Source organism: Heloderma suspectum, chromosome 1, assembly GCF_057233095.1.
Source record: "Heloderma suspectum isolate Gila_16-S chromosome 1, 16-S_ref, whole genome shotgun sequence".
NCBI lineage: Eukaryota > Metazoa > Chordata > Lepidosauria > Squamata > Helodermatidae > Heloderma > Heloderma suspectum.
Genome location: NC_139458.1, coordinates 35,652,213 through 35,678,842, shown reverse-complemented (window position 1 = coordinate 35,678,842; position 26,630 = coordinate 35,652,213). Strand labels below are relative to the sequence as shown.

The 26,630-nt window shown below is 38.3% G+C and overlaps 1 protein-coding gene and 1 long non-coding RNA gene across 3 annotated transcripts in view; one reads left to right on the top strand and one right to left on the bottom strand.

The window, feature by feature from the left end:
• The first annotated feature begins 9,727 nt into the window (after positions 1-9,727).
• LOC146357116 (uncharacterized) lies at positions 9,728-26,532 on the top strand. The gene is made up of 4 exons (XR_014788607.1): positions 9,728-9,977; positions 13,350-13,465; positions 22,064-22,094; positions 25,487-26,532. It is a non-coding gene; the product is annotated as an uncharacterized LOC146357116 (long non-coding RNA).
• RPS6KA5 (ribosomal protein S6 kinase A5) overlaps positions 10,188-26,630 on the bottom strand; it is a 58,493-nt gene continuing 42,050 nt past the window's right edge. For both annotated transcript variants that reach the window (XM_084840785.1, XM_084840789.1), the window contains exons 9-17: positions 26,007-26,168; positions 21,313-21,438; positions 20,058-20,191; positions 19,217-19,310; positions 17,691-17,861; positions 15,593-15,784; positions 14,383-14,542; positions 13,587-13,750; positions 10,188-12,029 (exon numbers count right to left, since the gene is read on the bottom strand). In XM_084840785.1, coding sequence (XP_084696911.1) covers positions 11,790-12,029; positions 13,587-13,750; positions 14,383-14,542; positions 15,593-15,784; positions 17,691-17,861; positions 19,217-19,310; positions 20,058-20,191; positions 21,313-21,438; positions 26,007-26,168 — 1,443 coding nt within the window. In that variant the 3' untranslated portion in view covers positions 10,188-11,789. The remainder of the gene's footprint in view (positions 12,030-13,586; positions 13,751-14,382; positions 14,543-15,592; positions 15,785-17,690; positions 17,862-19,216; positions 19,311-20,057; positions 20,192-21,312; positions 21,439-26,006; positions 26,169-26,630) is intronic.

The following is a 26,630-nucleotide window of genomic DNA, read 5'->3' as shown; positions in this document are numbered from 1 at the left end:
ATTGGAGCTGTAGCTCCCATATTAGCCAAAAGCCGTACTGGAGTAGGTCATAACAAGACCTTCAAAAGTATGGAATCATAGCTGATGCCCCTAGAGACCCAGGGGTCCAGGAGTTGCAGAGCATCTATGATCTGAGGTGGAGAATCAGAAGATGGGCACTGAGTCTTCCCTTAATTGCTACATTTTCTCTGCAACTTGCACAGCAAACATTCAGAACCACAGCACAGGAAGAAGGTCCATAGTTCAGTGGTAGAGTGCATGCTTTGTATGCAGAAGGTCTCAGGTTCAATCCCCAGTATCTCCAGGTAGGGCTAGGAAACAATCCTGCTTGAAACCCTGGGGAACCGCTGCCAGTTAGTCCTGACAATATTAGGCTAAATGGACCAATGGTATAAGGCAGCTTCTTATGTTCCTATAAAAAGTAGCTAAGGGAAGAGGCTGCAGGGAAAATGAAAAAGTGAGGGGAAGTTCTATTTTGCAGATATTCGACCAAAACTCAAATCCCTAGATTATTTAATAATTATCTAATTATTTCCCTTCAAAGTGTAAAGAATGCTAATATCTTGGCAAAGTGTGCACTATGAAGAGCAATACATGGTCAACAATGAAATTAATGACACATGTAGAACTTTATACACAGACAAGTTTATTTTTTGAGGGTAGAACAAATATATTTGAACATATACACAATATAAGCCCTTAGTGCTTTTAAAAATTAAATCTACACACAAAATATTTCAGCAAACCCCAAGATTTAAGATAATATACTTTTTCAACAAATGCAAGTTTCAACTTTGCTTCTTTCTGAAGTTGATACAACTCATTCAGGACTTGCTAAATAACTAGTGAGCAAATTAAAGACATATAAAAAACATGCATCTTTGTTAAAGTTTACACAAATACCTGCCAATGTTGACAATGCTGACAAATAATATAAAATCCCTTAATTTGTGTATTTAGGTATTCATGAATGGCAGTGTCAACTGTAACAATAAAGCATCCAAAAATATTAATGCAGCTTAATATATCAATGTATGTATTTGTATGTACGTGTGTGTATTATATATATTTTGCACACACACAGTCACCGAGGGGGCGGGGGGAGGGAGATACATAGACATTTTTTCTTTCATGAAAATAATTCTAAAGGAGCCTATGTTCCACATTGCACAATAAGTTAACACTACGTTCTAGCCCAGCTAGAATGAAACATTTTAAACTATTATTAACAGTTTGCTTATAAATGATATAAATATTACACTTCGGGAATAAGCTGGAATAAAAGCATTTATGTATATATTAGATTTGCACTAAAAGAAAATCTTTTATATAACCAATAAGAACCAGAAAATTAATAATTAAAAAGCTGTCATGGTACAAAGTCTGCATATTTAAGAACAGATATTTTATGGACAGATTGGCATCTACTGTATTTCCCAAAATGTTATATATTATTAAGAACTTCACAAATAGAAAGAGGTAACATACAAAAGAAATACATTAAAAATATCAGTTGGGAGTGTTGAAGAGTACAAAACAAGTTTGTTGTGAAAATGACAAATACTATATTTATCTGATCTACAATTAAATGTTAAAAAATAGTTCCTTAAACAAAGCAAAAGAAAGTACCTCACAATGCAATTCTGTCAACAGTTCCCAACTTTCTCAGTACTGAAATGCACCTTGCGTTATTTTCTGTACTTTTTCTGCTATGTTTCTGTAATGTATTCACATATATCAATTGTATCCACGGTTGCTCATACATATGATAAATCAAGTCTCAAGTGTAAAACGCTTGCAGAAGGCCAGTGGAATGCATCTGATGAATTCCCAGTTTTTCCATATGCATCTCTGTTCTGATAATACAGAACAGTAATAAAAGTACATGAGGTCAGCAGATAGATTAGCAGCAAAGAAGGAAATCCTGATCCTAAACTCAGTCCAATGGTGAACATCAAGTAGGTCCTCATGCGAAAGCTACTTTTGTACTCAAAGCATGCAGAACTGCTCATGAAAAAAAACAACCTGACAAAACCTCATATTTGTAAAGCATTTCATTGCCCTAGGATATTTGGCTGCATTCCTAGGTTCAAGATATCTCTATGGCAAAAGATCTATGCATGCTATTCACCTGTCATGTAGGGATAGAATGGGGCTATCAGCTCAATCCAGGTCCTGTTACCCTCTCTTGCCTTTCAACAGCAGGTTATTGTTGCTAGAGACTTCTGAATAGTTTTGTGTTGTTGTTTCAGCCTTGGCCCCAGACCCTTTGACAACAGATCAGTACAGTGGGGAATTTACTCAGATGGTTCTCATCAAGTCAATTTGCTATGGAAAGCACCCACTGATGTCACTCGAGTGTGGAAAGAACCTATACTGATTTCCATGCTAACAAAGTTTGGGACTCATGCAATGTCCTCATTTTGGAACCAACTCCAACACTACACACTTTCTAACAGGACATAAGATAATTCACATACAGAACCATATTTCCAGAACTTAGGCTCACTGTTTATCTTACACTACTTCACTGTATTTACCACAATACACTAGGGAATGTCTGGTGGATTTCAACTATGCATTCTACTTAGGGAGCAATCCTATGGCCACTAGACACTGTCTAGAGGGCCATAGGATGTTTTGGTTTCTGGGAACAAAGATTGGAGCCAGGGCTCCCAACACGGTTCCCCAAAACCGGGCAAAAACGGAGAGGGGAGGAGACTGCAGAAGCCATGTTACACAGCTTGCTATGTGCCGCGCAGCCTCCTTCCCTCCCCGTCCTTGAAGCTGTTTAGCCAAAATCAGCTGTCTAGCCAAAAATGCAGGGCAGCCGGAGCATGGAGGCGGGGGTCACCTCTGTGCTATGGCTGCCCTACACTGAATACACGGCAGCCTCCGACTTTGGAGACTGCTGGCTAACTCAATAGGATTGCGCCCTTAGTGTATTTCATATATGTATATCTATTTCCTAGAAATTTAGAAAATGGCTAATGTTGTGGTAATCAGTACTATTCCAGAGCTATAACTAAGTCTTCTCAGTAATAAAGAACTAAAAACTCACAAAAGATAAGGAGGGGTTTGTTAAAGGAAAGAAGATTTGTTAGAAACATTCCATTTTATACTACAGAGAAAAAGATGTTTATATTCAAGAGTACCCAACAGAATTGTGCCCAAAGTTACACATGTAAAGATAATATATTTAGATGTATCAAGCCTTTTTTTTTTGGTGCAATCCTTAAAAATGAAATATCATATCCTAAGGGACTAGGTCTCTCCTATTGGACCTATTATATTCCTCTCACCAAATATATAATCTTTACATAAATTCAAAGCATTCAGAATATGAAACACTAATTAACCTGACCTGCTACACAATCAATGCAGGTGGGCTACAGCGCATGTACAGAGGAATGTAACAGTACAAAATTCTGAAACCACACTGTAGGGATAGCCTAAACTAAGTTTAATTTTATGAGGAAAGGGGAGACATGAAATGACACAGACAAGAAGTTATTGAAGACATCTGTAAAGAAGACGGGCAGAGCAATTCTATGGTCCCTGGGAGAGCATCGAAGGCACCATAGGATATGTCAGATTCCCTCTCCAAAGACATTCCTACTACCTTGGGAGGGGGGATCCAACATTGGACCATTCCCCCTCCCCAGCCACGGAAAGCACCTGCAACAGGGACCTCTGAAGACATCAGAGAAGAGGTCAGAAACGGGGAAGGGTGAGGTCAGGATCCACAGGATCCTATGGCCTCTCCATCACACCCACCACTGATAAGTCAGCTAGAGAGGCTCAGAGGCCCATCTAGCTGAATTTTTGTTGTTTTATGAGGACTGGGAGGCAAAATCTTCCTGCCTTGCCTGGCTCTTGCTGAGTGTAAGGGGTGTTTCTGAGCGCAGGGACTGGGATAGCAGTTCAGATTCTGAAGGAGAACCATCAGACATGGGGGAGGCGTTTTCCCAGGCTAGTCCAGATATAAGTAGGCCTGCTTCTCAGGTTACAAACATACAGATGGCTGAACTTGAGGGTCCTTCCTCACCCCCTCTGTGAGAGGCAGCAAACAGGAGGTTGACCTAACAGATGCCAGGTGCAGACGCAGAGCAAAGAGAGAGAAGACGGGGCGGAACCTAGACGGTCTACCCGATTGGCCTTGCGTGAGAAGCTGTGCTTAGAGGCCTCACGAGAAGAGAGGGACCTCCCCCCTTAAGTTAGGCTAGTGAGACCGCCTCCCTCTTCAAATGGCGGGCAACTCTCGTAAATTCCATTTGGATCCCCTGAAGGCATTCCTTGTTAGACGGAGAGTTTCTGAGAATTTGCATCTGTATGACCCCATGAAGTAATGGATTAAAAGCTGTAGACTGAAGCCTCTCATCTGTGTATGTCTGGACAATGAAGTGAAGTGGGGGCTGAGGGAATCGTGACACTGACAGGGCATGGGATAGACAAGAGGGCTCCAATCTCAGAGCCCTCTATCTTTAAATGATATTTTTAAATGATCTCTCAAATTTAAGAGGTTACATCAGTGGCCTCAAAGAACAAAGTGCTTATATCCCCATCCACAGCAAAAAAAAAATAATGTGCCCAGCCAGTTCAGTAAGTCAAGGATGAGTATCATGATATGATGGAACATGTGTATCTATACTGCGTATTCACATAGAAGCCTGCTTCCTTACACTGATTTTGCTTGCTAAATGGGAATGGGAATATGCTCTGTTCTTTTAGTCATTAAATAACTATTTGGATTTAAGCACACAGGAAGCAAAGCCATGAAGTATTGATAATGACAATGCAGCAGCATGAAGTTTACCTCTAGAAAAAAGAATTGATGAAGGGCAAAAATCACACAGAATGGCAGTTTAATAGATCACTTAATCTCTTGCTTATTCCTTACTAACCAAAACATTATCAATTGGCTCCGTAAACGTTAATCACAGAATCCAATCTTAAGTGAAATTCTAGGACAAAGTTTTTGAAGGCATTTAAAAAAAATTGATATGGTTGTTGCTTGGGAACAGTTTTCATCTCTTATGGTGGCACTTTTATTATAGAGATATTATATTTTTCCAGCATTCACACTGGAAAATGCAATTATTCCCCTAGTGAATGTTTCCATTGTCACTGGAAGTGTTTTGAGGAATGGGGCTGTACAGATGCCAGAAGCACCTAATGGATACTGCTATTATGACACCCCCATCACCAATTACCCTGCCTTTATTGTGAACTTTATTCCAGGGACTTGTATTAGATTTTTTAATGGGTTGGATGTATGCTCTTCCACAGTGTAGAAACAAAAACAGCATTGTTCATTTGCCACGTTTTCTTTCCCCACCTAGTTACGTTTACAAATAATAATGCAGCAGCAGCAGATCTTTCCTCTTACAGCAATACTATTTCTCCTACATAGGACTACATCCTTAGTTACTTCTTTAGACTGGTCAATATTCTTCACTGGTACAGTAGGGGTTGGGGAGGGGCTGCAAGTGAACTAGGATGAACACATGCCATAATGTATTACAGGAACTACCTAACAAATGAAGCAGTCAGATTACAGGGATTCAATGTAATGGCTGTTGCGCAGTATACTAGAAAAGGAATAGTGTAAGGCAAAGGCTGATTAAGTGGATGAGTGCAGCCTTTAGACAACCCCTACTGCAGAGGTGGGCAACCTGTGGCTCTCCAGATGCTATTGGACAAACTTCTATCACCCTAGTCAGCATGGCCAATGGTCAGGGATGATGGGATCTGTAATCCAAGAACATACGGCAGCCTACTGGTAAAAAGCATGGCTATTTAATCCTTCTATCCATTTTAGCACCCTAACACACTTGAGGTTTCCAGAACCAAGACATTTTGCAGGTGTTCCAGCCTGTTTACTGTAACTATGCCTCCCTGCCTATTGCAAAATGTCATGTTGTGATAATGAGATACAAAAAAGGAACTGTATGAAATTAATGCACTTACTATGCAGAGGGAAAAGATCCCAAGGCCAACCAGGGATCCCCTAAATATCCCTTTTTGGCTAACTAATTAGCAGCTGCCTCATATCCATCCATCTACTGTACAACCATAATCTCATAAAATTTTAAACCAAAGAGAATAGGTGGGTAGATACTTGCTAGACAGGCACAAAGCTTCTCCTGCTTAATATGGATGGAACAACCACTCACACAGAGAGGCAGCACAGAGGATATGAAATGGTGGTGCTACTGAGCCACTCTAAAGATAAGTGGCTATTATAACAAAATTATATAAATGAACTTAGTCAAGACCAATAACCAAGATTTCTTGGATTTAAAAATACAACAAACCTAAGTATTTTTTAAACATGCAATTTCATAACCTTCTAAAAATATATCAATGAATATGTAATATACATTGTGTGTATGTTACCTTTCATTTCATACCTATATACATAGTTCACCTTTTGTGCAAGGCTACAATAGTACATAAGATCATGCCTTACTATTTATAAAATGTTTACAAATATTTGTTATATTTAAGTTCTTCATGAGCATTTAATTCTAGTGCATTTAATTTTTAAAATATTTATTGTTATTAAAATGGCATGATATAACTTTCAAAGCCTACTTTGAACATCTACAAGATAGTAATTTTATAATTATATTTTGATAATAGAGCAAGCCTTAAAAATTCTCATGAACCTTAAATCCTATCACCCTGTGGTAAAATCTTCTATGTTAGGGAGCAATCCTATGGCCACTAGACAGTGGCTAGATGGCCATAGGATATCTTGTTTTCCGAGAACCGACCTTGGATCCCACACACTGAGGTCAGTTCCCAGAGAACCAACCTCCCCCCACTTCTCTGCTGCCTCAGAGGCAGCATGAAACAGCCCCGTCCTCCACGCTCGCAAGAGGAGCACGGAGAGGCCGAAAAGGGGTGTGTCTGGGGACGTTTCAGGGCAGGGAGGACAGAAATGCCTGTATGACACATCCAGTGTGTCGTACAGCAGCCTTCTTCCCCACTCAACCGTCCTGCAGCTAGATTGCCACAATCAGCTGTCTAGCCGAAAATGCAGGGCAGAAGAAGTGCGGAGGGAATGATCCCCTCCATGCTTCTCCTGCCCTGCATTGGATAGGCGGTTCCCTTCAAGTTCGGAGGTGGCCACCTAGCAGGCCTGGGAAAGACCCTTGCCTTAAAGCAGCCTTCTCTAACCTGGGGTTGTAGCTAATGTTAGCCCTACTTAGAACAGACCCATTAAAATGAATGGGACATAAGTTTGTCACGATTAACTTAAGTCCCATTCATTTCAATGGGCCTGCTCTAAGTAGGACTAACACTGGATAAAACCTTGGTACCCTCCAGATGTTATGGACTACAACTCCCAGCATTCCTGGCCAGTGACCATGCCAATGGCCCACTATTGGCCATTGGCCCAGTATGGGGCTGATGGGAGCTGAAGACCGAAATATCTGGAGGGTACCTGGTTGGGGAAGGCTGCTTCAGAACTTTGAGAGCTGCTGCCAGTCAGAGTACAGTAGACAGGAATGGGTTAGATGGACCAGTTCAATATAAGGCAGCTTCATATGTAAATAAAGCTCACTGATTTCAGTTAAATTGAACTTAACATTCAATCAACTGTATAGGATTGGGGTATCCATTTATAAAAAGTAAGACTATTGAATGGTGAAGGGGAAAAACCAATTGAAAGAAACAGGTTCAGCACTCAATTAACTATTGTAATGATGCTGTTACATACCACAATGCAACAGTACTAGCACCTTTGTAGCTATATAAGATAAATAAATTTAAGAAAATGGATTTATTTCTGGCCCTATAATTTCACGAAATAAATCCATATTGACAACTGGCATCTCAGTCCTAAAAGATGCTTAGCTTATGGCAGTTCAAACACCACTGTGGAAGCAGAAGCAGCATCCTATTCCTAGCAAAGGCATCCAAGCTTCATTCCACTGACCAGGCAAAAACTTGTTCTGTGGGAAAAAATCACCAGAACAACATTGCACCTAACATATTTGTATCCAGATGATTCAATTAACCCTTACAATGCCATACAAAGGGGGCTAACAACAGCCCTGTCCCAATAGTGCTGCACTGGGGAATGTAGGCTATATCTAACATCTCCTGCTGTCCTGTCCAGATGCCAAGCAGGACAGAGAACTAAACAACAGCTTCTGGTGATAAACTAGTCTCTCTCATTCTTATACTATTCATTCTATCAACAGCAAGAAATAATTTGTTTTAATAAATGAAACAGAGTAAGAACAATATGACAACACAACTGCATCTGTTCCAGTTAATTTCTAATCATTATCGCTGTACTAGTTTCTTTAGCTAACATGTTATAGCTGTATGAAAGGTGACAGACAAAATTATATATTGTGCACATTCAATATTTTGAAATTACAAGTATTTTTTTTAATAAAACCATACTAATACTGTAAGTTCTACTCTGTATTCACTAATGCTTACATCAAAGAAAATCTGCTCCCCAATAGTACAAAAAATAGCTCATGAGCTTTCACAACAGCTGCCTGTGCAAGAGAACTATGGAAATATAAACTCTCCCTTTTCCTGAGAAATATTAAATCATTACTTTACTCTGTGCATTTTATGAAGTTCTAACAAATACTATTGAAACTATTCTAATATAAAACACCATTTATTTGGATTTCGCCAAAAGGGACTAGATTCTAAAAAGCGTTCATTTAAACTACATATGAATTTGAGGCGGGCCTCGTTAGCCTGCTGCTGATTTCAGACCTGCTGAACCACTGGTTTTTTTTATTTAAAAAGAAGATACTTCAGTTCAATCTTGATAGTGAAATGGAAAAAGTACAGCATGATCTCTGTGTGTAATTTGCTGAACACTAACCTGTATCTGTTCATTAGTGCTATCTGCAAAATCATAACAATTTATTAGAGGGAAAATTTCATTCTTTTCATCGGGGGGAAAGTATTTCATTTTATAGGTCATATTTTCAAATAAAGATTCAGCAGGTGAAACTGAATTAAATTCTGGCATAGTATTGTATATCTGAACTAGGCTAACCCTAAGTTGTTTGTGCTATCATCATACAGAATTATAAAATATAAAGATCAAGACAATGTAAACAGTGCAATCTTCAATTTTTTCATCATCTTAGAAATTGTGCTGTAATTTATGTCGAAGTATTAAGTTAACTGCATAATTCTATGTATAATTACTCAGAAGTAAATCCCATTGAGTTCAGTGGGGCTTACTCCTAAGTAAGTGTGCACATGATAACAGCCTAAGTAATTTGCATTACTAAACTGTGAAACCCTCATACTCAAACACGTGCAACCTCTTCAGCACCAGGGCTACAACAGAAACACATCATAAATGTTTTCAGCTACTCTGCCTTTTTAAAAGAAGTAATTAACGCAAGCTTCTGTCCTGTCCACAGTTACACACTTCGATTGCAGGCATAATTTAAGTTCCTGAACACAGTGTGGAAGCCAAGGCACATCTGGTGGAGAAGCTGTGTTAATTCTGTGCTGTATCTCTCTTAGAATTAAAAAAAAACCCTCATTGTAAAAAAAGAAGCTCAAATTAGGATTTAAAAGTATTAAGGGTGCAATCCTATGCACGTTTAGACAGAAAAGAAGTCCTACAACTCCCAGCATATCCCAGCATGGCTGGCCGGGGGCATGCTGGGAATTGTTGGACCTTTTTCTGTCTAAACATGCATAGGATTGAGCCCTATGTCACTTTAGCAGCCTCAGGGATCAAACCAGTTAAGGTTGACATCCTATGCACCTTTGCTACATAGTAAGCTTCATTGAACTCAGTGGGTCCTACTTCTGAGTAAACATGCATAAGATCACACTGCACATCTGATGTCTGATTGCAGGCCTTTTCGTTTCAATCACTACATTTTCAAGATCACTTTTACAACAAGGGCTGGAATCATAAAATTTCCCTCTAAATGAAAACTAGATGACAAGGATGCTAACAAGAACTAGTAAGTCACACGCAAGAACTAGTAAGACCACTTGTTATCTTGTCTCTGCTGAAAATGTTGTCAATACAGAAAAAATATGCTCTTTCCAGGATTTCGTTCCTTCTATTTCCATAGACAAATCTGCACTAGTTTTCTAAAATGCTGATAACAGATGCAATGATGTAAACAAGCCATTTATAGAAAACAGTTCCTATTTTCTTTTTTGCATAGGATTTCGATTTAGTTTATTCTACAATGTAGCAAGGCATTTTAAAAATCTGCTAGTTGGACTCTTGATCATGCAAACTTCTATGTATGAGCTAGACTTTATGCAAATTGCCTCACTGATTTCACAACAGAACTACTCAATGGCTTTTTGCAAGACTGGAGCACATGAGCTGCAGAAGTGATCTGCATATGTTGACAAACTATGCTTCACAATTTAAGATATTACCATTTAAATTGCATCAGTAAGAGTCACATTTATTATCCCATATATAATACAACTACAGCAGGAAATATCTAACTGTAGTAAAACACAGTGTATAGATGTGAAGCACAGTGTTTGATAAAATATCCCTTTTGTTTTCTCAGTGCATAAATGGTTTAAAGTTAAAATGTACCCCAATGTGAAAGGGGGAAAAATCTGAAGAGTATTGCATGTAGGTATGGAAAAAACGGCAAGAAAACAAAAGTTTAATACTGAACAGCTGAATGGTGCAATAAGCTCATAATTCTTACTGAAGTTACTACAGAAGGTTACACAGCATCTCTGAGAAGCACTCATTGCATTGTTCATCAAATGCAATTATAAGTGTACCAAACCATGCAAATACTTCTGCGCTACAACTCAACAGCAAACTGTCAAATGTATTAAATATCACAGCATGCTTAGCTTTTGAACCCACATGGTAAAAGGAACATAGAATTCTCACTTAAGAGAAACTATTTTTTATAGTTAAAAACTAGGCATAAATGTATTAAGATAAATATAAATATTTTTTCAGAAAACCTTTACATATTTTTAGTATTGAATGCTTACGAAATGGCAAGCAAATCAATTTTATGAAGCTATTAAAAAACCCCAATAGTCTCCCAAACTAGAAAAAGGAAAATAGCCAAAGCCTAGAGTATAAGACAAAATCATAAAATTCTGCATACCAGTCACCAAGCCCTTTCACTAGCTAAATTGTTGCATATGTCATAAACAAGGGCTTGTGCATCCATTTCACATGCTGAAGATCTTTGGATGTGGTTTAATTTTCCTTGTGCAAGGCTTCTTGCACATGAAAATCACTTCTGCATACATGGCTGTAGATATTTCTGATCCTGCCCAATGTTTTAACATGGGCCACCTCATTTTCTCATCTTTCTAACATCTAGACATTTCGAAAGAAAAGCAACCATGAATAAGAAGTTTGCATGCACCCAGGGCTGTCACTGCTGGTAAATGGAGTTCTGAGGGCTTGTAGGACTCATTTGTTGGCAAAGGGCAAGCTGTGCTTGCATATGCACCGTTACCTCCTTAGACTACAGCCTTTGTTTCTTAACAGCTTAAAAATAAGTGTTTAGGGATGATTTACCACAATCCTTTCAACAAAAATGCTTTAACACACTTTTTTGAATGTTGATTCTGGCTATCAGTGGTATTTTCAAATGTCCTATTGTATACTACGACTGAAACAGAAAATTAGAAAGGGAATTTTGTAAAAATGTATGTCCAATACAGGAATTATTAAAAACAATAAACATTATTGTGTTCAAAGGAACACACATGTCAGCAAGTTTATAACAATTTAATTTTTCTTTTCCAGAGCAAATATCTCCAATTTTTCAGTCAGAGAATTGGAAGATGCTCTCTGGATTATTGCTGTCTGTGGGGTTTGTTGGCTGAAGTGTCTTTGTAGGGGTAGTTTTACCATAAGAATGAGAGGAGGAAGAATGAGAACTTTCACTGGAACTGCTGCGAGTCTCTGTACTTGTGCTTGTCTTTTTCATCTTTCTTCTTTTCGCAAGTGGTGCCTTGTCAACGTTCTGGAGGCAAAATCCTTCCCTTCTGTACTTGTTAAAAGCCTATTTAAAAAGGCAAATACAATACTGTGCAGTCAAACTAAATTCAGTGCTTATAGCCATTTAAAATAAAAAAAAAAATACTTTCCCTAAACAATTACACTGCAAGCAACTAAAACTATTTAGCAAGATGCGACTGAATTCCCAACACAAATATATCATTCAATATTGCTGCAGGCTACTATACTGGATAATTGGAGAATATATTTATTATATAAAGGAAGTGACTAGAATAAGTGGGTATGAGTCCCAAAGACTTTCACATCACATAGATTTTTATGTACCTATGTTTACTTTTTTACAAGTTGTGGGGCTTGCATTGAACACTGGAGGTTTCACAAATGGTAGCTAACCTAACAACAGGAAGAGAAACAGGCTCTCCACACAATAAACATCAAGCCCAGCTCATTCTGCTTCCTCCTCCTGAAAGTCGCATTAGTGTCCAGGCTTGTTCCAGATGTGAGGAGGCCCCTGGCAAAGTTCACTGTCTTGGGCCTACTCCCACATCAGTGGGCCCCCTGGTAGGTGTATTTGGTGGTAGCGATGGCAGCAGCACTCCAATGGAGCTGCCATTTAAATTTCCCACAATGCCCTGGAGAGATGCTAAGTTGAGAAAGGTGTGGGATGACAGCTAAGCATGGAAAGGGATTTGGTTTAATTTTTAAAAATCATTTTAAGTAACATGTTAGGAGAAGTGGAAGAGACTAAGGAATATTGGATTTTAAGTGAAGGAAGAAGATTCTGGAATAGAGTTTAGAATAGAAAGAAGGTGAAAGATTAAATCCATATTTTTCTGATTCTTTCTTTCTATGTTCTCTTTTAGTGTACTTTTGCCCTTTGCTAACTGTAGATTTTGAATGTCAGACAAAGAACAATGCCATTTCTTGTATACTCATTATAACATTAGAAAAATCTTCTTGCTAACATCTCACATGGTGGACTGACATGCAAAGGCAGCTCTGTCTTGAATCAACAGAGCAAGTGAACAGGAAGGATTTTTTATAAGAGGAAGGACATCTGAATATTGGCAAGAAACTAGAGTTAAATCCGTTTTGTCTGTATTTCGCAGATTGCCTTTTGTTCTGTCATCCGCTCATTGACAGAATCAGATTTTTTAAACCAGAATTTCATTCTACTTGTGCTAATTTGCATTAGCACAAATGTGCACGTGTGCAAATCAGAATTAACGCTAGTACGAATTAGCACAAATCCCCCATCCCCCAGTGAAAAAAACAGTCCACAAGTCTGCAGAATCCACATGATTCAGAAAAAGCCAGTCCACTGAGGATTCACAGAAACTGAACTCATTTGAATTCATTGCAGATTTCTCAGACACCCCTATGAGGGTCCCAGCGTCTCAAGAGTTGGCATGTTCTGGAACCCACTGGACTGAGAAAGGAAACAGCACTGCCTTTCAGAAGGGCCCAAAATGATGTAAGGTAAAGCACTAAACAGTTTTGAATGTAAATGTACCTAAGGTGCATTTTACTTTAAAAGTAAATGATAAGTTGACATAAGAAACACATGGATTAATGTTTAGAAAGAACTATACAAGCTTACATTAAAGGTTGCTTTGACATAAGTGTGTACAGCAGCTCCTGAAGATCCTAAATTGTCTGGAGTCATTAACGGGTTGGATGACAGTTGGCTACCATCTTGAAGCCATTCATTGTATCTCAAACTGGTCATTTTAATTCTCTTATTTGGATCCACTGTAAGAAGTCCTAATAAGAATTTATTAGACATTCTTAAATCAATGAACCATTATTTATCTTTTTAACAGGCTTTAAGTTTCATTTATAAACAAAAATGAACTGCTTTGATAATCTGATTTATGACTATATAGTGACAAAATTTAGACAATTTTAGGATTGTAAAACCCATTAATTATGGACATGTAAGAGAGAATCCATATAAAATAAATTATTCCCAATAATTAGCATATATTGTGTATTTTCAGAAATTGAATGAAATCATTTTATACTGTCTAGGAAATCAGATCATCACAATGGCTGTTATCCAGAAGTGTATGTACTCCAACTTTTTTCTAACTATTTTGTCTTCAGAAGCTTGCCTCACCAAACCATCCAAACATTCTTAATTTAACACTTAAAATTCAAATTGGAAGTTTGGTGTGGAAGTGCTGAATTTTAGACCCTGTCAGAATAAGATTGTTGTGAACACACTAGATTAAGGTTAAATGAACCAGTCTTATTATGGAGTTTATGTGCTAGTGATCTTGGACTTGTATAAGCTTCCTTAGAAAATTTTATTTTAATAAATTAAAAAAATCAAATTACTAACAGCTACTGGAATTACTTAGAACTCACTAAGGAAGTTATTAGTCAATATATACCTTGAATCAAATCTTTGGCTTCCTGAGAAACATTCTTCCAAGCATCTCCTTCAAAAGAAAACTCCCCTCTTTTAATTTTCTTCATAATCTCCAGTGCATTTGTACATGTTATATTTTTATTTTGAGACTGGAAGGGTACTTGTCCTGAGAGCATTGTATACTTTTCAGAAAAGAAAAATACTAAATCAGTACTACATACATTCATTCATACGTGTGTGTGTGTGTGTGTGTGTGTGTGAGTGAGATACACAGAGAGAGAGAGAGAAATATGCACTTACATTAAAAATACTGCCAACAATTTACCGACTTAGCCATGCTGGTCCATGAGGAAATAAAATCCAAAGTCCACAGTTTGGCAAATCTTTATTAGGACCAACCAAAAAGCCACAAAAGATTGTGCAAACAAAAGAACCTGAATGCTTGCGCAATCTTTTGCGGCACTTTGGCTGGTCTTAGTAAAAGTATTACCCAAGTGTGGGGGGTTTCCCCCTACACTTAGGGTGCAATCCTATGCATGTTTAGACAGAAAAAAGTCCAGCAACTCCCAACTGAGAGTTATATTGCTGAGAGTTATATTACTGCGAGTTATATTGCTTTCTTCTGTCTAACCATGCATAGGATTGCGCCCTTAGCTTAGAAACATGTGGGGGTGGGGAGTAGCAGGGGAATTTGTACACATCCACACAATTTAAACAAAGTAGTATTTTCACAAGTTACGGAATGGTTACATTTCAGTCCACTTGCTTGGAACCAAGTGATAAAATCGCTGTCGTCAAATGGAATACCTTTTCGGTTTTTAACAATGCAATATGCAGAGATAATGCTGTCTCTCTCAACCATGGTTAAGAGAGCAGTAGCCAGACAAAGGATTGTATGTTCCCCTCCTACATTAACCACAATTTAAAGGATATGTCAGAACAGATGCTAATTCTGATTAGACTAATCAGGTTCTCTGATTACCCATGATTTGAAGTTGATTAACAAACTCTAGTTAAGTGATGAAGAAGCATGTGATCCCATGGCCCACTCATGATCTCCTAACAGTGGTTAAGACAAAGCTAGTATTATAACTGCATAGACCAAGTAAGAAATCCTATTCTACTCAAACGCGAGTCTAAGCATTAATCTGTACAGTTAACTTTTTCCTCTAGTAGTTAGACAAAATCCCTTGTTATTTTAAAAGGCAGACTAAAATAAGCTCTTAGCTTACCAAAATGACTCCCAAACTCCAGAGATCACATGATTCATCATAACCATTATGATTTAAGAGTTCTGGAGCAGCATAATGAAGGGTAAAACATGGCGTCTTAAGAGGCTGATTGTCAGGTGGTTTTAACCGGGCAAATCCGAAATCAATTATTTTTATTTCTGAATTATCACTTTCATCTGTGAATAGTAAGTTCTGAAAAGCAAAACACTTAAAATTAGAGATTTACAAGCTGTACTATCAATATAAAAGTCCAATTACAATAGGCGTAATTGATCATTTATAGGAATATAGATCATAGAATCATAGAATCATAGAATAGTAGGGTTGGAAGGGGCCTACAAGGCCATCGAGTCCAACCCCCTGCTCAATGCAGGAATCCAAGTCAGAGCATCCCTGACAAATGGCTGTCCAGCCTCGTCTTGAAGGCCTCCAGTGTGGGAGAGCCCACCACCTCCCCAGGTAATTGGTTCCATTGCCGTATTGCTCTGACACTCAGGAAGTTTTTCCTGATGTTCATTCGGAATCTGGCTTCCTGTAACTTGAGCCCATTATTCCGTGTCCTGCACTCTGGGATGATCAAGAAGAGATCCTGGCCTTCTTCTCTGTGACAACCTTTCAAGTACTTGAAGAGCGCTATCATATCTCCCCTCAGTCTTCTCTTCTCAAGGCTAAACATGCCCAGTTCTTTCAGTCTCTCTTCATAGGGCTTTGTTTCCAGTCCCCTGATCATCTTTGTTGCCCTCCTTTGAACCCTCTCCAGCTTGTCTGCATCCTTCTTAAAGTGTGGTGCCCAGAACTGGACACAGTACTCCAGATGAGGCCTAACCAGTGCTGAGTAGAGGGGAACTAGTACTTCCCGGGATTTGGAAGCGATGCTTCTATGAATGCAGCCCAAAATAGCATTTGCCTTTTTTGCAGCCACATCACATTGTTGGCATTATATTTTTCTTATTCCTGAATTAATGACAAATGATACTTTATGTGCACAGGAGACAATTTTCTAAAATACATATATGTCTGATGATCAGACTGAAAGTCTAATCACCATGGAACCCCACCCACAAAACACAATTTGGTGGAAAGACGCAAGTAAGCATAAAAACAAAACGTCAACATTATTAGACCTGTGAAGAGCATCGTAGGAATTGCTCAACTGACTTTGATCCAAGAACTATAAAGCCAAGTGCTCATTCTCTAGAAAAGGCCATACCTAGATACTGTAGAAAGTACTTAACAGCCTAACTAATCAAAGCTGAATCAATAATTAAAAGAAGAAACAGAAAAAGATCAGGAGGCTTAATTGTCCTTTTTCTGTTTCCAGTGTAACACTGATCACCTCTTCACAAGTCCTGTCTATGATTACGTCTTCATTATTGGCAGAATCCAACTAGTTTTCCTCTACAAGTGGAAGGCTTAGATCAGCAGAATGGAGAGGGTGTGATTTTCAGTGATTCCCCTTCTTCCCTGCAGCCCCCGATGCCCCCCCTAATTCCAGTAAGATGGAAAATTGTAAGTTGGAACATTAAGTTGGAGCAGTGCCAGCAATAAGCTGGAAAATAGTAATGGATGCATATGCTTGATGGGCAGTCACCTGGATTGCTGGCAAGAAGTGTATGGGCAATTTAGAATAAGAAATTAAAAATAATAGACTGATCTAAATACACACAGGCCAGTATTATGGAGAGGGCCTTCTCTTGCAGTGGCTATTCACATGGTGGCATTTTTAACTCAGGGTGACAAAGCAAGTGGCTGACAAACCTAATTTTAATGGGATCACAAAGCAGAACCAGGGGCAGAATTATTACCAACATACTTTAGCAAGGAAAAAAGGAGAGGTTACATTTCATCCTCAATGAACAAATAATGACTTATGAACCTCAACCTAATGAGAAGAATGCACTGCCTTAATACTTACTAGAAAACTTTAATATTGTTACAAGCTGTTCATATCAATACCTCCATTTTAATTAATATTTTATTGAACTTAGACACACAGACATAACAAAAAGGCAAACTAAAGCAGAACAAAAGGGATAGTAAAGGAGGGAGGGATATGAGTGAGTGTTCATACATTTTGCTCATTCCCCCGAGATCGTACCTCAGGTTTTAAGTCTCTGTGGACTACTCCTACATCATGCATATGGCTCACGGCTGAAACAAGTCTGCGCATGATATAACTAGCTTCAGTTTCACTGAAGTGTTTCTTTTTCTGGATGCGTTCAAGTAATTCTCCCCCTTTCAGCAGTTCCATTACTAGAAATGTGTGGAGCTAGAAACAATACATTTACATGTAAATGTTTTTTAGAAAATGTATTTCAAAATGCAGAGGAATAATAACCAATAACTATACATATTTACTATTCAATTAAAATATATATGTAGGATTTGGCGGAAGAGCTGATTAAAGGGGGAACTAGACAAAACAGCAAATAACAAGAAGCAATGTACCTAGTATATCATCACATCGGCTTATTGCAATTATTTTATTATTTTCTCCATTTTCCAGTCGTTCAAGTCCAAATTAAAATGGGAAGCATGCTTTACTCATACACCTTGAGAGGTTTACCTTTGGAGTGTGTAAGAATTACTTGCCCTCAGGGCCCCACGTTTTTTCTGCATGAGTCACTGTTCTGAGTGTGCATCCTCTGAGGGCAGGTTCTGCTGCATCTCTGCATTGAAAGTGATTGAATTATCCAACCACCCCTGAAGTAGATATGTCTACCCATCCCAAGCAGAGGCTCACTGGAAGTAGGCAATGCCAGAACAGTAGTTAAATAAGACACACAATGGCAGCCTCTTCTGCAGGTGGTGGATTCACAGGCGCTTTATATTTTATTGCAGTGATTACTTTTTGACAGTACATTAACTATTCTCTCACAGCACATTTAGTGCTTCCCAACACACAGTTTGGGGATTACTAGCTTATTTGAACAGATGAGGAAAAAGAGGATAATGAAGTTACAATCTCTTGCCCTCACTCATCCAACATGTTGACATAGCACTTAATAAAAATGAGCAATACTAGGTTCTATATACTAAAATTCTTTAATATATGGGGCAGTATCCAACACTGGCCGTGCACCAGTGAGACATAGCTAATGCAATGAGAAGCTAGCGGTTCCTAGAACAATCAGAAATGAGCTGATCCGCTTGTTTCCAGAATGGGGCAGGTCAGCAAAGCTTGCAGGAAGGAGTTCTGCTGACCTGTACTGTCCCAGAAACAAGCTTTTCAGCTAGTTTTCAGGTTTGCTTTAGGAAGTGCTAACAGTAGGTCCCACTGGCACAACAGAATGAGCGGCAGCACAATGGTAGTATTGGATACTGCCCATTGTGTTGTATTTGTTTGTAATTTTGTTTTATTTTCATTTGGCATGCCTTTAGTAGTTGACAAACGGAAGATAAAAATGGCAAATGGAGGCTAAAACCAGCGACCTGTTAGCTCAAGCTCTTTACATCTTTAAACTTTGTATACTTAACAGCAGGTCAAATAAGAAAGTACCAGCTTACTTGATTTGTCTCCCTAAAGTTATTCAGGGCAAACGTATCTAAAATAAGCTTTATATGTAAATTATGTTTAGTCAATGTGCAAGCAAATTGTTCTACAGTATTTACTACTTGAAATACCTGATCATGATAAACTTCATGCAGCTTCACAACATTGGGATGCCCTTCACATAGTTTTAAAGCTGTTATTTCTCTCTGAGTGTTGGCTTCTAGCCTGGAAAATTAAAAAGTCACCCTATAACAATTTAACAGAGTAAACTGCTGAACTACAAGTGTTATAATCTACTTCTATCCTCTTAATTTAGGTTTTGAAGTATCACTAATGGGTTTCCTCCAATATAAACAATTATGAGTCTGTACCATCCACTCACTAATATGATCAACTTGGAACAAATTTATGAGCATTACTTCACTTGGCTGTATTCCAAACAAGGCAGCAATTAGGTTCAATGAAGCATCATCTTAGGGGAAAAAAAGACCCTTTAAATGTTCAGGTTAAAGGCTCAAGTGTATTACCTGTTGTATTTAAAAAAAACCCCAAATGTTTAATATTTTAACTAGCTGAGATCATCATCTGAGCTACTCCTGGTGGTGCCCCCGCCCTTAATAAGTGAGGCGGCTGGTGCCTGGAGACTGGAGAGAGGGCCTTCTCAATGGTGGCATGCACTTATGGAATTCTCCCCAGAGAGGCTCATCTGGCTGCAATTTTGCTATGTCTTTAGTGCCAGGCAAGCCACTTTTAATTTTCCCAAGCTTTTAATTGTTAAACTGTGATTATTTTATTGCTGCCAGCTTTTACCAAGTTTTTATTATTGCCCTGTCATATTTGTTGTTTTTTATTGTGTAAACTATCCTGAGAATATTCATATTGAAGGGGAGCAGAGGATTATTTAAAGAAAAAACAGAACTACATTTTGATTGCTCAAATTTATTAGAAATAATAAAAATAATGTCTTTATACCTTTTACTAATTATTTTTACTGCATATTCTTGGCTAGTTTTCTTGTGTAAGCATTTTCGACAGATAGAAAAACTTCCTTCTCCCAGTGGTTTTTCTTTCAGGTCGAGCTCATAGTGAAGATAAAATGGAGAGTCCTGGGGGGAGGGGGGAAAATTGACCGTATTTAATAACATTTACTGAACAGAATCAAAAGCTAAGGGACAACGTTGCTTGAGAGTTATGCATTGGCCCATAAAGGCTTCCTGTTATGCCATATTTTTCTGCCTGAGAAAAGAAAAAACATAAATATGATACACAAACAGCACAGTCCTATGTATGCCTACTCTAAATACTTCCAGGTAAATGTGTATAGGATTAGAGCATAAGCATTCTGCCATTTAAATAATTTCTCTTAGAATATTTTAAACTGAAAATATCAGGCAAACAGTATCAGGCTAGTATATGTGAACGTTCAAAAGTCATAAGAGAAATTAACATCTTCACAAATACAGTTTATTCCTAAACATGGTATAAAAATTCAAGAGTTATGTCACTGGTTCCTTAAAATTACAGTGCAAAAAGTTTCTGTAATTTAAGAATTTGGAATATTTTTTCTGGCTCAGATCCATAACTTTGGGGTTCCTCTCTGAAGAGCATTATGCACAGCAATGCCCTGTGCACAAGGAACTCCACTACCAAATAGAAGGTTGACACAATCAGTTTTGACCACCCTAATCACTTGTTGTGGGTAAGAGGGAGAAAGGAGTACCTAAGAATCAACCCCCTGATGTTAGCATTGCAAGTACTACTAACCGTGAAAGCCACTTATATGATTGTGTGCATGCGTGGCCAGAGTATTCTGTGCATTCCTAAGTGCCAAATGCAAGTCTGTTTTCCTTGCGCTGTACCCTTTAGTACATCTGAAAACTCACCCAAAGTGCTAATGTGCACAAAGAATTCTGTTTGTGCACATGGATTACTTTTGTAACATGTCTGTGCTTCAATATGCGTGAATGTGTGCACAAACAGTAGAGTTAATGGGAGACATGGTGGGTGGGTGTGTATGTGCACATTCGTGTGTGAATGAGAGACACACCAGCCTCCACATGCACCATGGAGTTCCAAAATATGCCTTAGTAGCCAAAATGAAATCTGTGTATGCATAGCAATAATTATTTTAAGTTCCTCTAAGCCTTTGATCTCAAAATATATTATAAAACAAGGAATCACTCTGTTCATTCGGATGTTCAGTAGCTAGTTAAGGTCTTAATATTACCTTCATCATAGCACTTCTGGCAATACTTGTAACTCCAGGTCGGTCAATTTCTGTCAGAAAGTGGACAGGATCCATAGTGGCTGCATTCCGTTTAAATAAGATAGAAGGAGCAACAAAGGAATATCCCTAAAGAACAAGAAGAGAAGATATCTGTCATGTTTAGAGTTTACAGTTATCATATTTTAGCCATAATTTCAATGACTACATAATCATAACTCAGAAAGGAAAAAAGTATAATCAGCAAAAAAATCGGCAAGAATCATTATAAATGATGCAACTCCATATTATCACAATAGAGGAAACTGCCTGAAAGAAATTATACCATCTTCTGGTCTATTTTTTTTTTAATCAATAAAAATTAGATTGTAAAAAATGCTAAAAAACTGACTCACAGCTTTTTCACTGGTGACAAAGGTTCATACTTCAAACTGGCTAGCTTCTCAAGACACCTATAGTTAAGGTATCAAACAAGTTTATATTATGACTGGACAAATGTCAAAGTATTTTTACCTAGTAAAAACAAGTTTGATAGTCTAAAATGTCAGTGGAATTACCTTGAAGTATTCCATAATTTTCCTATTTACAAGGAAATATTTATATAAATATTTATCTTGGATATGAAAATACATACACTCCAATCCAACAAGGCTGATCTGTGCTCAGAAACACTTCCAATGTACAGATGGTGTGAGTTAAGATCTGAAAAAGCATGTTAGATGTCACTGACTTTTTCCTTTTTCTTTTTTTTTAGGTTGTAGATTGGACTCAGACAATTGATTCAGGTGATGAATACCGTCAGCTTCAATCTCCTCTGCAACAGCAGGATTTGGGGGAGGGGAGAGATCCTCTTGCATAGCAGTGGACAAAAAGTCCCACTACTGCAAAAGTGGATGAAAGCCATGAAGTATAATTGAATATAATGGCTTGGATCCAAAGAACTGGATCTTGCACAACATGCTTGCACAACAGTTTTTCACACCCACCCTTCACTGTAGCAACTTATGCCCCTGAGGGTAGGAATGGACAGAAGTATTTCCAATCTGTGAAAGTTCTGCATGTGTTCATTCATAAAACTGTCTTGTCCCATCTCCACATTAGTCTGCAAACTGTTTATTTTTATCTTCACAAAAATTCATTTTTGAGCATATTTTCTTATAAAATACACATTTCTAAATATAGTTTCTCCCAAAGTATGTATTTCTAAATATATTTTATCCTAAAATACACATTTTTACACATTTGGTATGTTTTGTGAGCAGTAAAGTATATTGCAAATTTTGGAGAAGTGTTAAATCTGAAGGTTTCTACCTACACTCCATTCTGCACATTAGGCTGGGAGTTGTGGGTCATCAAGTCAGTTTTTATCAGAATTCAGAAATTTCTCAAGCATCCCTGCCTGAGGGTCAGGAGACCCTCCATAACAGTAGTTGGGCTGCAGCACGAGGGCTGCAGCAGGAAGAGGACTTGGTAGAAACTGGGAGAGGGCACCTTTCATGAGCAGAAGTGCCTTTCCACTCACACAGTGCCCCTTTGGATCAAGTGCATATTACTCTGGTTAATGTCCATAGATCCTGAACATCACTGCAAGACAGAACACAACTCTCAAAAAGCCAGGAAAGGATTAAAGCAGAAGAGTACGAACACACTTCATGAATGACATAAAAGTATTCCCCCCTTTAAAAACCTGCAACCAAAAATTAATATTTGCGTATGTTTTAAAGCTTAAGTTGCCCAAATAAACGTGCTTTGAAAGGTATTAAGAGAACTGCATTTTAACTTTAGGAATTTTATTTAGCATATTTGAGTCAACCTTATACAAAATTTAAATGAACTAGTTATGTTTACATTACATAATAAAATAAATAAGTCTTATTTATGCAGTAAACCAGTAAATATGTTTTATCTTTTGTAATGTCCGTAACTTTTAAAAAATGGCTGTGTTCAGACATCATGATGAACGCTATCAATGGCTATTAGTCCTGATGGCTATACGCTGCTCCCAGTATCAGAGGCATTATGCCTATGTGCACCAGTTGCTGGGGAACATGGGCAGGAGGGTGCTGATGCACTCGTGTCCTGCTTGGGTTCGCACAAGCAGTTGGTTGACCACTATGTGAACAGAATGCTGGACTAGATGGTCTGATCCAGGATGACTCTTATTATGTTCTTATGGTTTATCATGACAGGAACAAACTTAGCCCACCCCCTCGGCTTATGCACTCCACCCTCCCCTATCCTCCTCCAGTGTGGCTGCAAGGAGGAGAGCAGAGGCATGGAACTGCAGATTAGCAAGCAGTCCAAATTCTAAAGTGTGATTAAGCTTAACTGCAGTTTGTTGAAACAAGCCAGTTTCCTTACTCATGGTTTAAAGTTGGCATGTTTCAAACAAACGACAGTGAAGATAAATCAGTTTGCCAGGTTTAGACAACATGACATGGTGCAGTTAATAAAACATGGAAGCAAAACTGCAATGGGGGAGGAGAGTGGAGGTCATGAGCGGGGATGAGGGGAGACTAGGCTTGTTCCCATCATGATAAGCCACAGTTTATTATGATGCCTGACCACAGTCATTAAATTGCCATTTGCTCCAAAACAATGTTCTAAAATATTACCTGCACAATCCTATGCAATTTTACTCAGCATAAACCCCACTGTATTGAGTGAGGCCTATTCCTGAGCCAGTGTTGGGATTGCTTCCTAAGACTGCAGTCCTAAATACACTGACTGGAGAGTAAATCCCACTAAAACCATTGCAACTTAATTCTGAGTAAACATGCTTAGGATTGCTCTGCATGAGTACAGATAATTATATCCTGGAAGATTTCCAGTGGCAACAGGCTTTAAAATATTTTTAAGATGTTTAAAGATGTTGATAAGGTAATAGCATTACCTTCTTGCTTATTCTATATTTCACCTGTTTCTTTTCTTACAGTCCTTCAACTACATCACTGAAGTATATAACTTCTTTTCCACCACATTTAGATTTAAGCCCATTTCATATATTTTCAATAGCTTACATGAGCAGTCCCTTTGCCACAACTATGCAAGGGAAATAACATATGAGCCAGAGTACCTGCAATGACATCAAATACTCCCAGAAGACTTACTCAAGCTGTTACTATTCCTCAAAAATGGGAGGAAATTGCATGAGTAAGAGAGGCCTCCTTTGAATCACACATTGCCATGGCTAATTTGTAATTTCCCCCATATAGATGTGATGACAGGGCCATTTTGCATAGTGGATTTCTATACACATGAACCATGGCAAAGTTTCTTAGGGTCATCGACCATAGATGGACTTGAACCACAGAACTTTATGACAGCTGGGCTTGAGTCAAGGTTCTTGAGATGGCATATCACTTTAGGTGTCTCGGGTTTAACTAGCTTTTATCAGCTGTTCCCTTTGTCTCTCCATTGTCATTGGCTACTACCCCTCTTATCCCTATCAAACGTCTGTTGTCTTCCCCAGATTTTGTCTGTATAACAGAGCCCTTCTCATATGCAGTTCATAGACTGTTATTTACACTGTCCCAAACTATTCCCACTTCATTTCCTTATCCTGAATGCCTTTCTGTGGTTCCCAGGCCCTACCAGTCTGCTACCTGCTCTTCTATCCACACCTGCCTTATCGCTCTAGATTATCTTGAAACTGAGTTCATCCTGCCTGGCTTTATTATGTCCTTGTATAGATGTCTCAGTCCACCCTGCACTCAAAAAGGGCCAGTGCTGCAGAAACCAAGATAAACTTCTCTGCCCTCAGATGCCCTGATTCTGCAAAGGGCATGGAAACTCTACAGTGCATGACATAATCCACAAACATGTTTCCTGCTCTCTCCTATTATTTTCAATGTATAGTGATGGAATAATTTTTTTGCTCATTTCCTTTGAAGCTAATGACACCACAAATTTTAGTCCTTTTAATCACTATTGGAGTGACACTACAACTCTAAAATAATATGTCTCACTGGAGAGGGGTGTGTGTGTGGAATCAAAACTTGGTCTTCATCATCCTCAAACACCTAACCTAGATTCCATGCATTCTTTTCCCTTTGCCTTTAAACACTTTCATGTCAATGACCTTTTTGAACTGATAGCTCACAGATTTATAATCATGCTTGTGTTATCTTTTGGCCAACCTGAACTCACTGCTTGCCTTTTTGACATTTCTTTGCAGATTATCAGCCATCAACTAAACTCAATGGGTGGTATCCAGTACGGCTGCTGCGCTCCAGCTGGTTCTGTTTCACTTGCACAACCCACTGCTTGCACAACAGGAACTATCAATTCCAACAGTAAATGAATGGAAATACTCATTTCTGGAACAGGACAGGTCAGCGTAGCTCCCTTTTACAAGCTCCATTGACCTGCCCTGTTCCAGAAATAAGCATTTTGCTCGTTTCCGATTGCTGCAGAATCCACTAACTGCGTGTTGTGATAGCAATGAGTCCCGCTAGTATGCAGGCAGTATTAGATACTGCCCAATATGCTCCCAAACAATTCTACACCATAACTTTCAGTGTTGGGCACATAGTGTTGGGCATAAGCTTATTCAGTCCATTTGTATCAAATGTTGTCTCTTCTTATACTAGCAGTCTTCAGTGACTTTAATCACCTTCTGAAATATCACTACATTTATTTAATTTTTAAATGATCTCTCCATATGTTACTAATAATAGTATTATACAGCAAAGTACCTGGAAAAGCCTGTCTGCAGCTTGTGGAGTGGTTGCTGGAGAATACGTTGGATCCATTTCCGTAAACTCCTCTGCAAAGTTACTAACATCCAATTCATCACGAATTACTGGTTTAAATGGAGCTGACACTTTTTTGGCTGCCAAGTCATTCCAATTTATTTTCTAAATCGAAACATTAAATTAAGTTTAGAAGAGAGTGAAAGACGAATACAAGATATTTGTTTCAACTGCCAATGGAAATTGTTCAGGAAAGCTTGATAATGACACAGTGCAATCCCACTCATGTCCATTCAGGAATAAAACCCACTCAGATTAATGGGACTTGCTCCTGGGTAAGCATGTATAGAATTGCAGCCTAAGGCTTCATTAAAGTATATTCATTAAGCAAATGCTGTAAAATATAAAATGCAGAAGAAGCAACCAATTTTGGTCTCCATGTTGAAGGAAGTACTCTTATTTATTGTTCAAATGTTATAATTAACATGCTCATAATTTTTTGCCCATTGAACTTTGCCTTCTTAACTATATGTGATTTATATATAGTTTTCATTTTTAAACTGTAAGATATTTTAAAGTTGATCATAACCACAATTCAAAGAGATTCTTACAGAAGTTGAAGATATG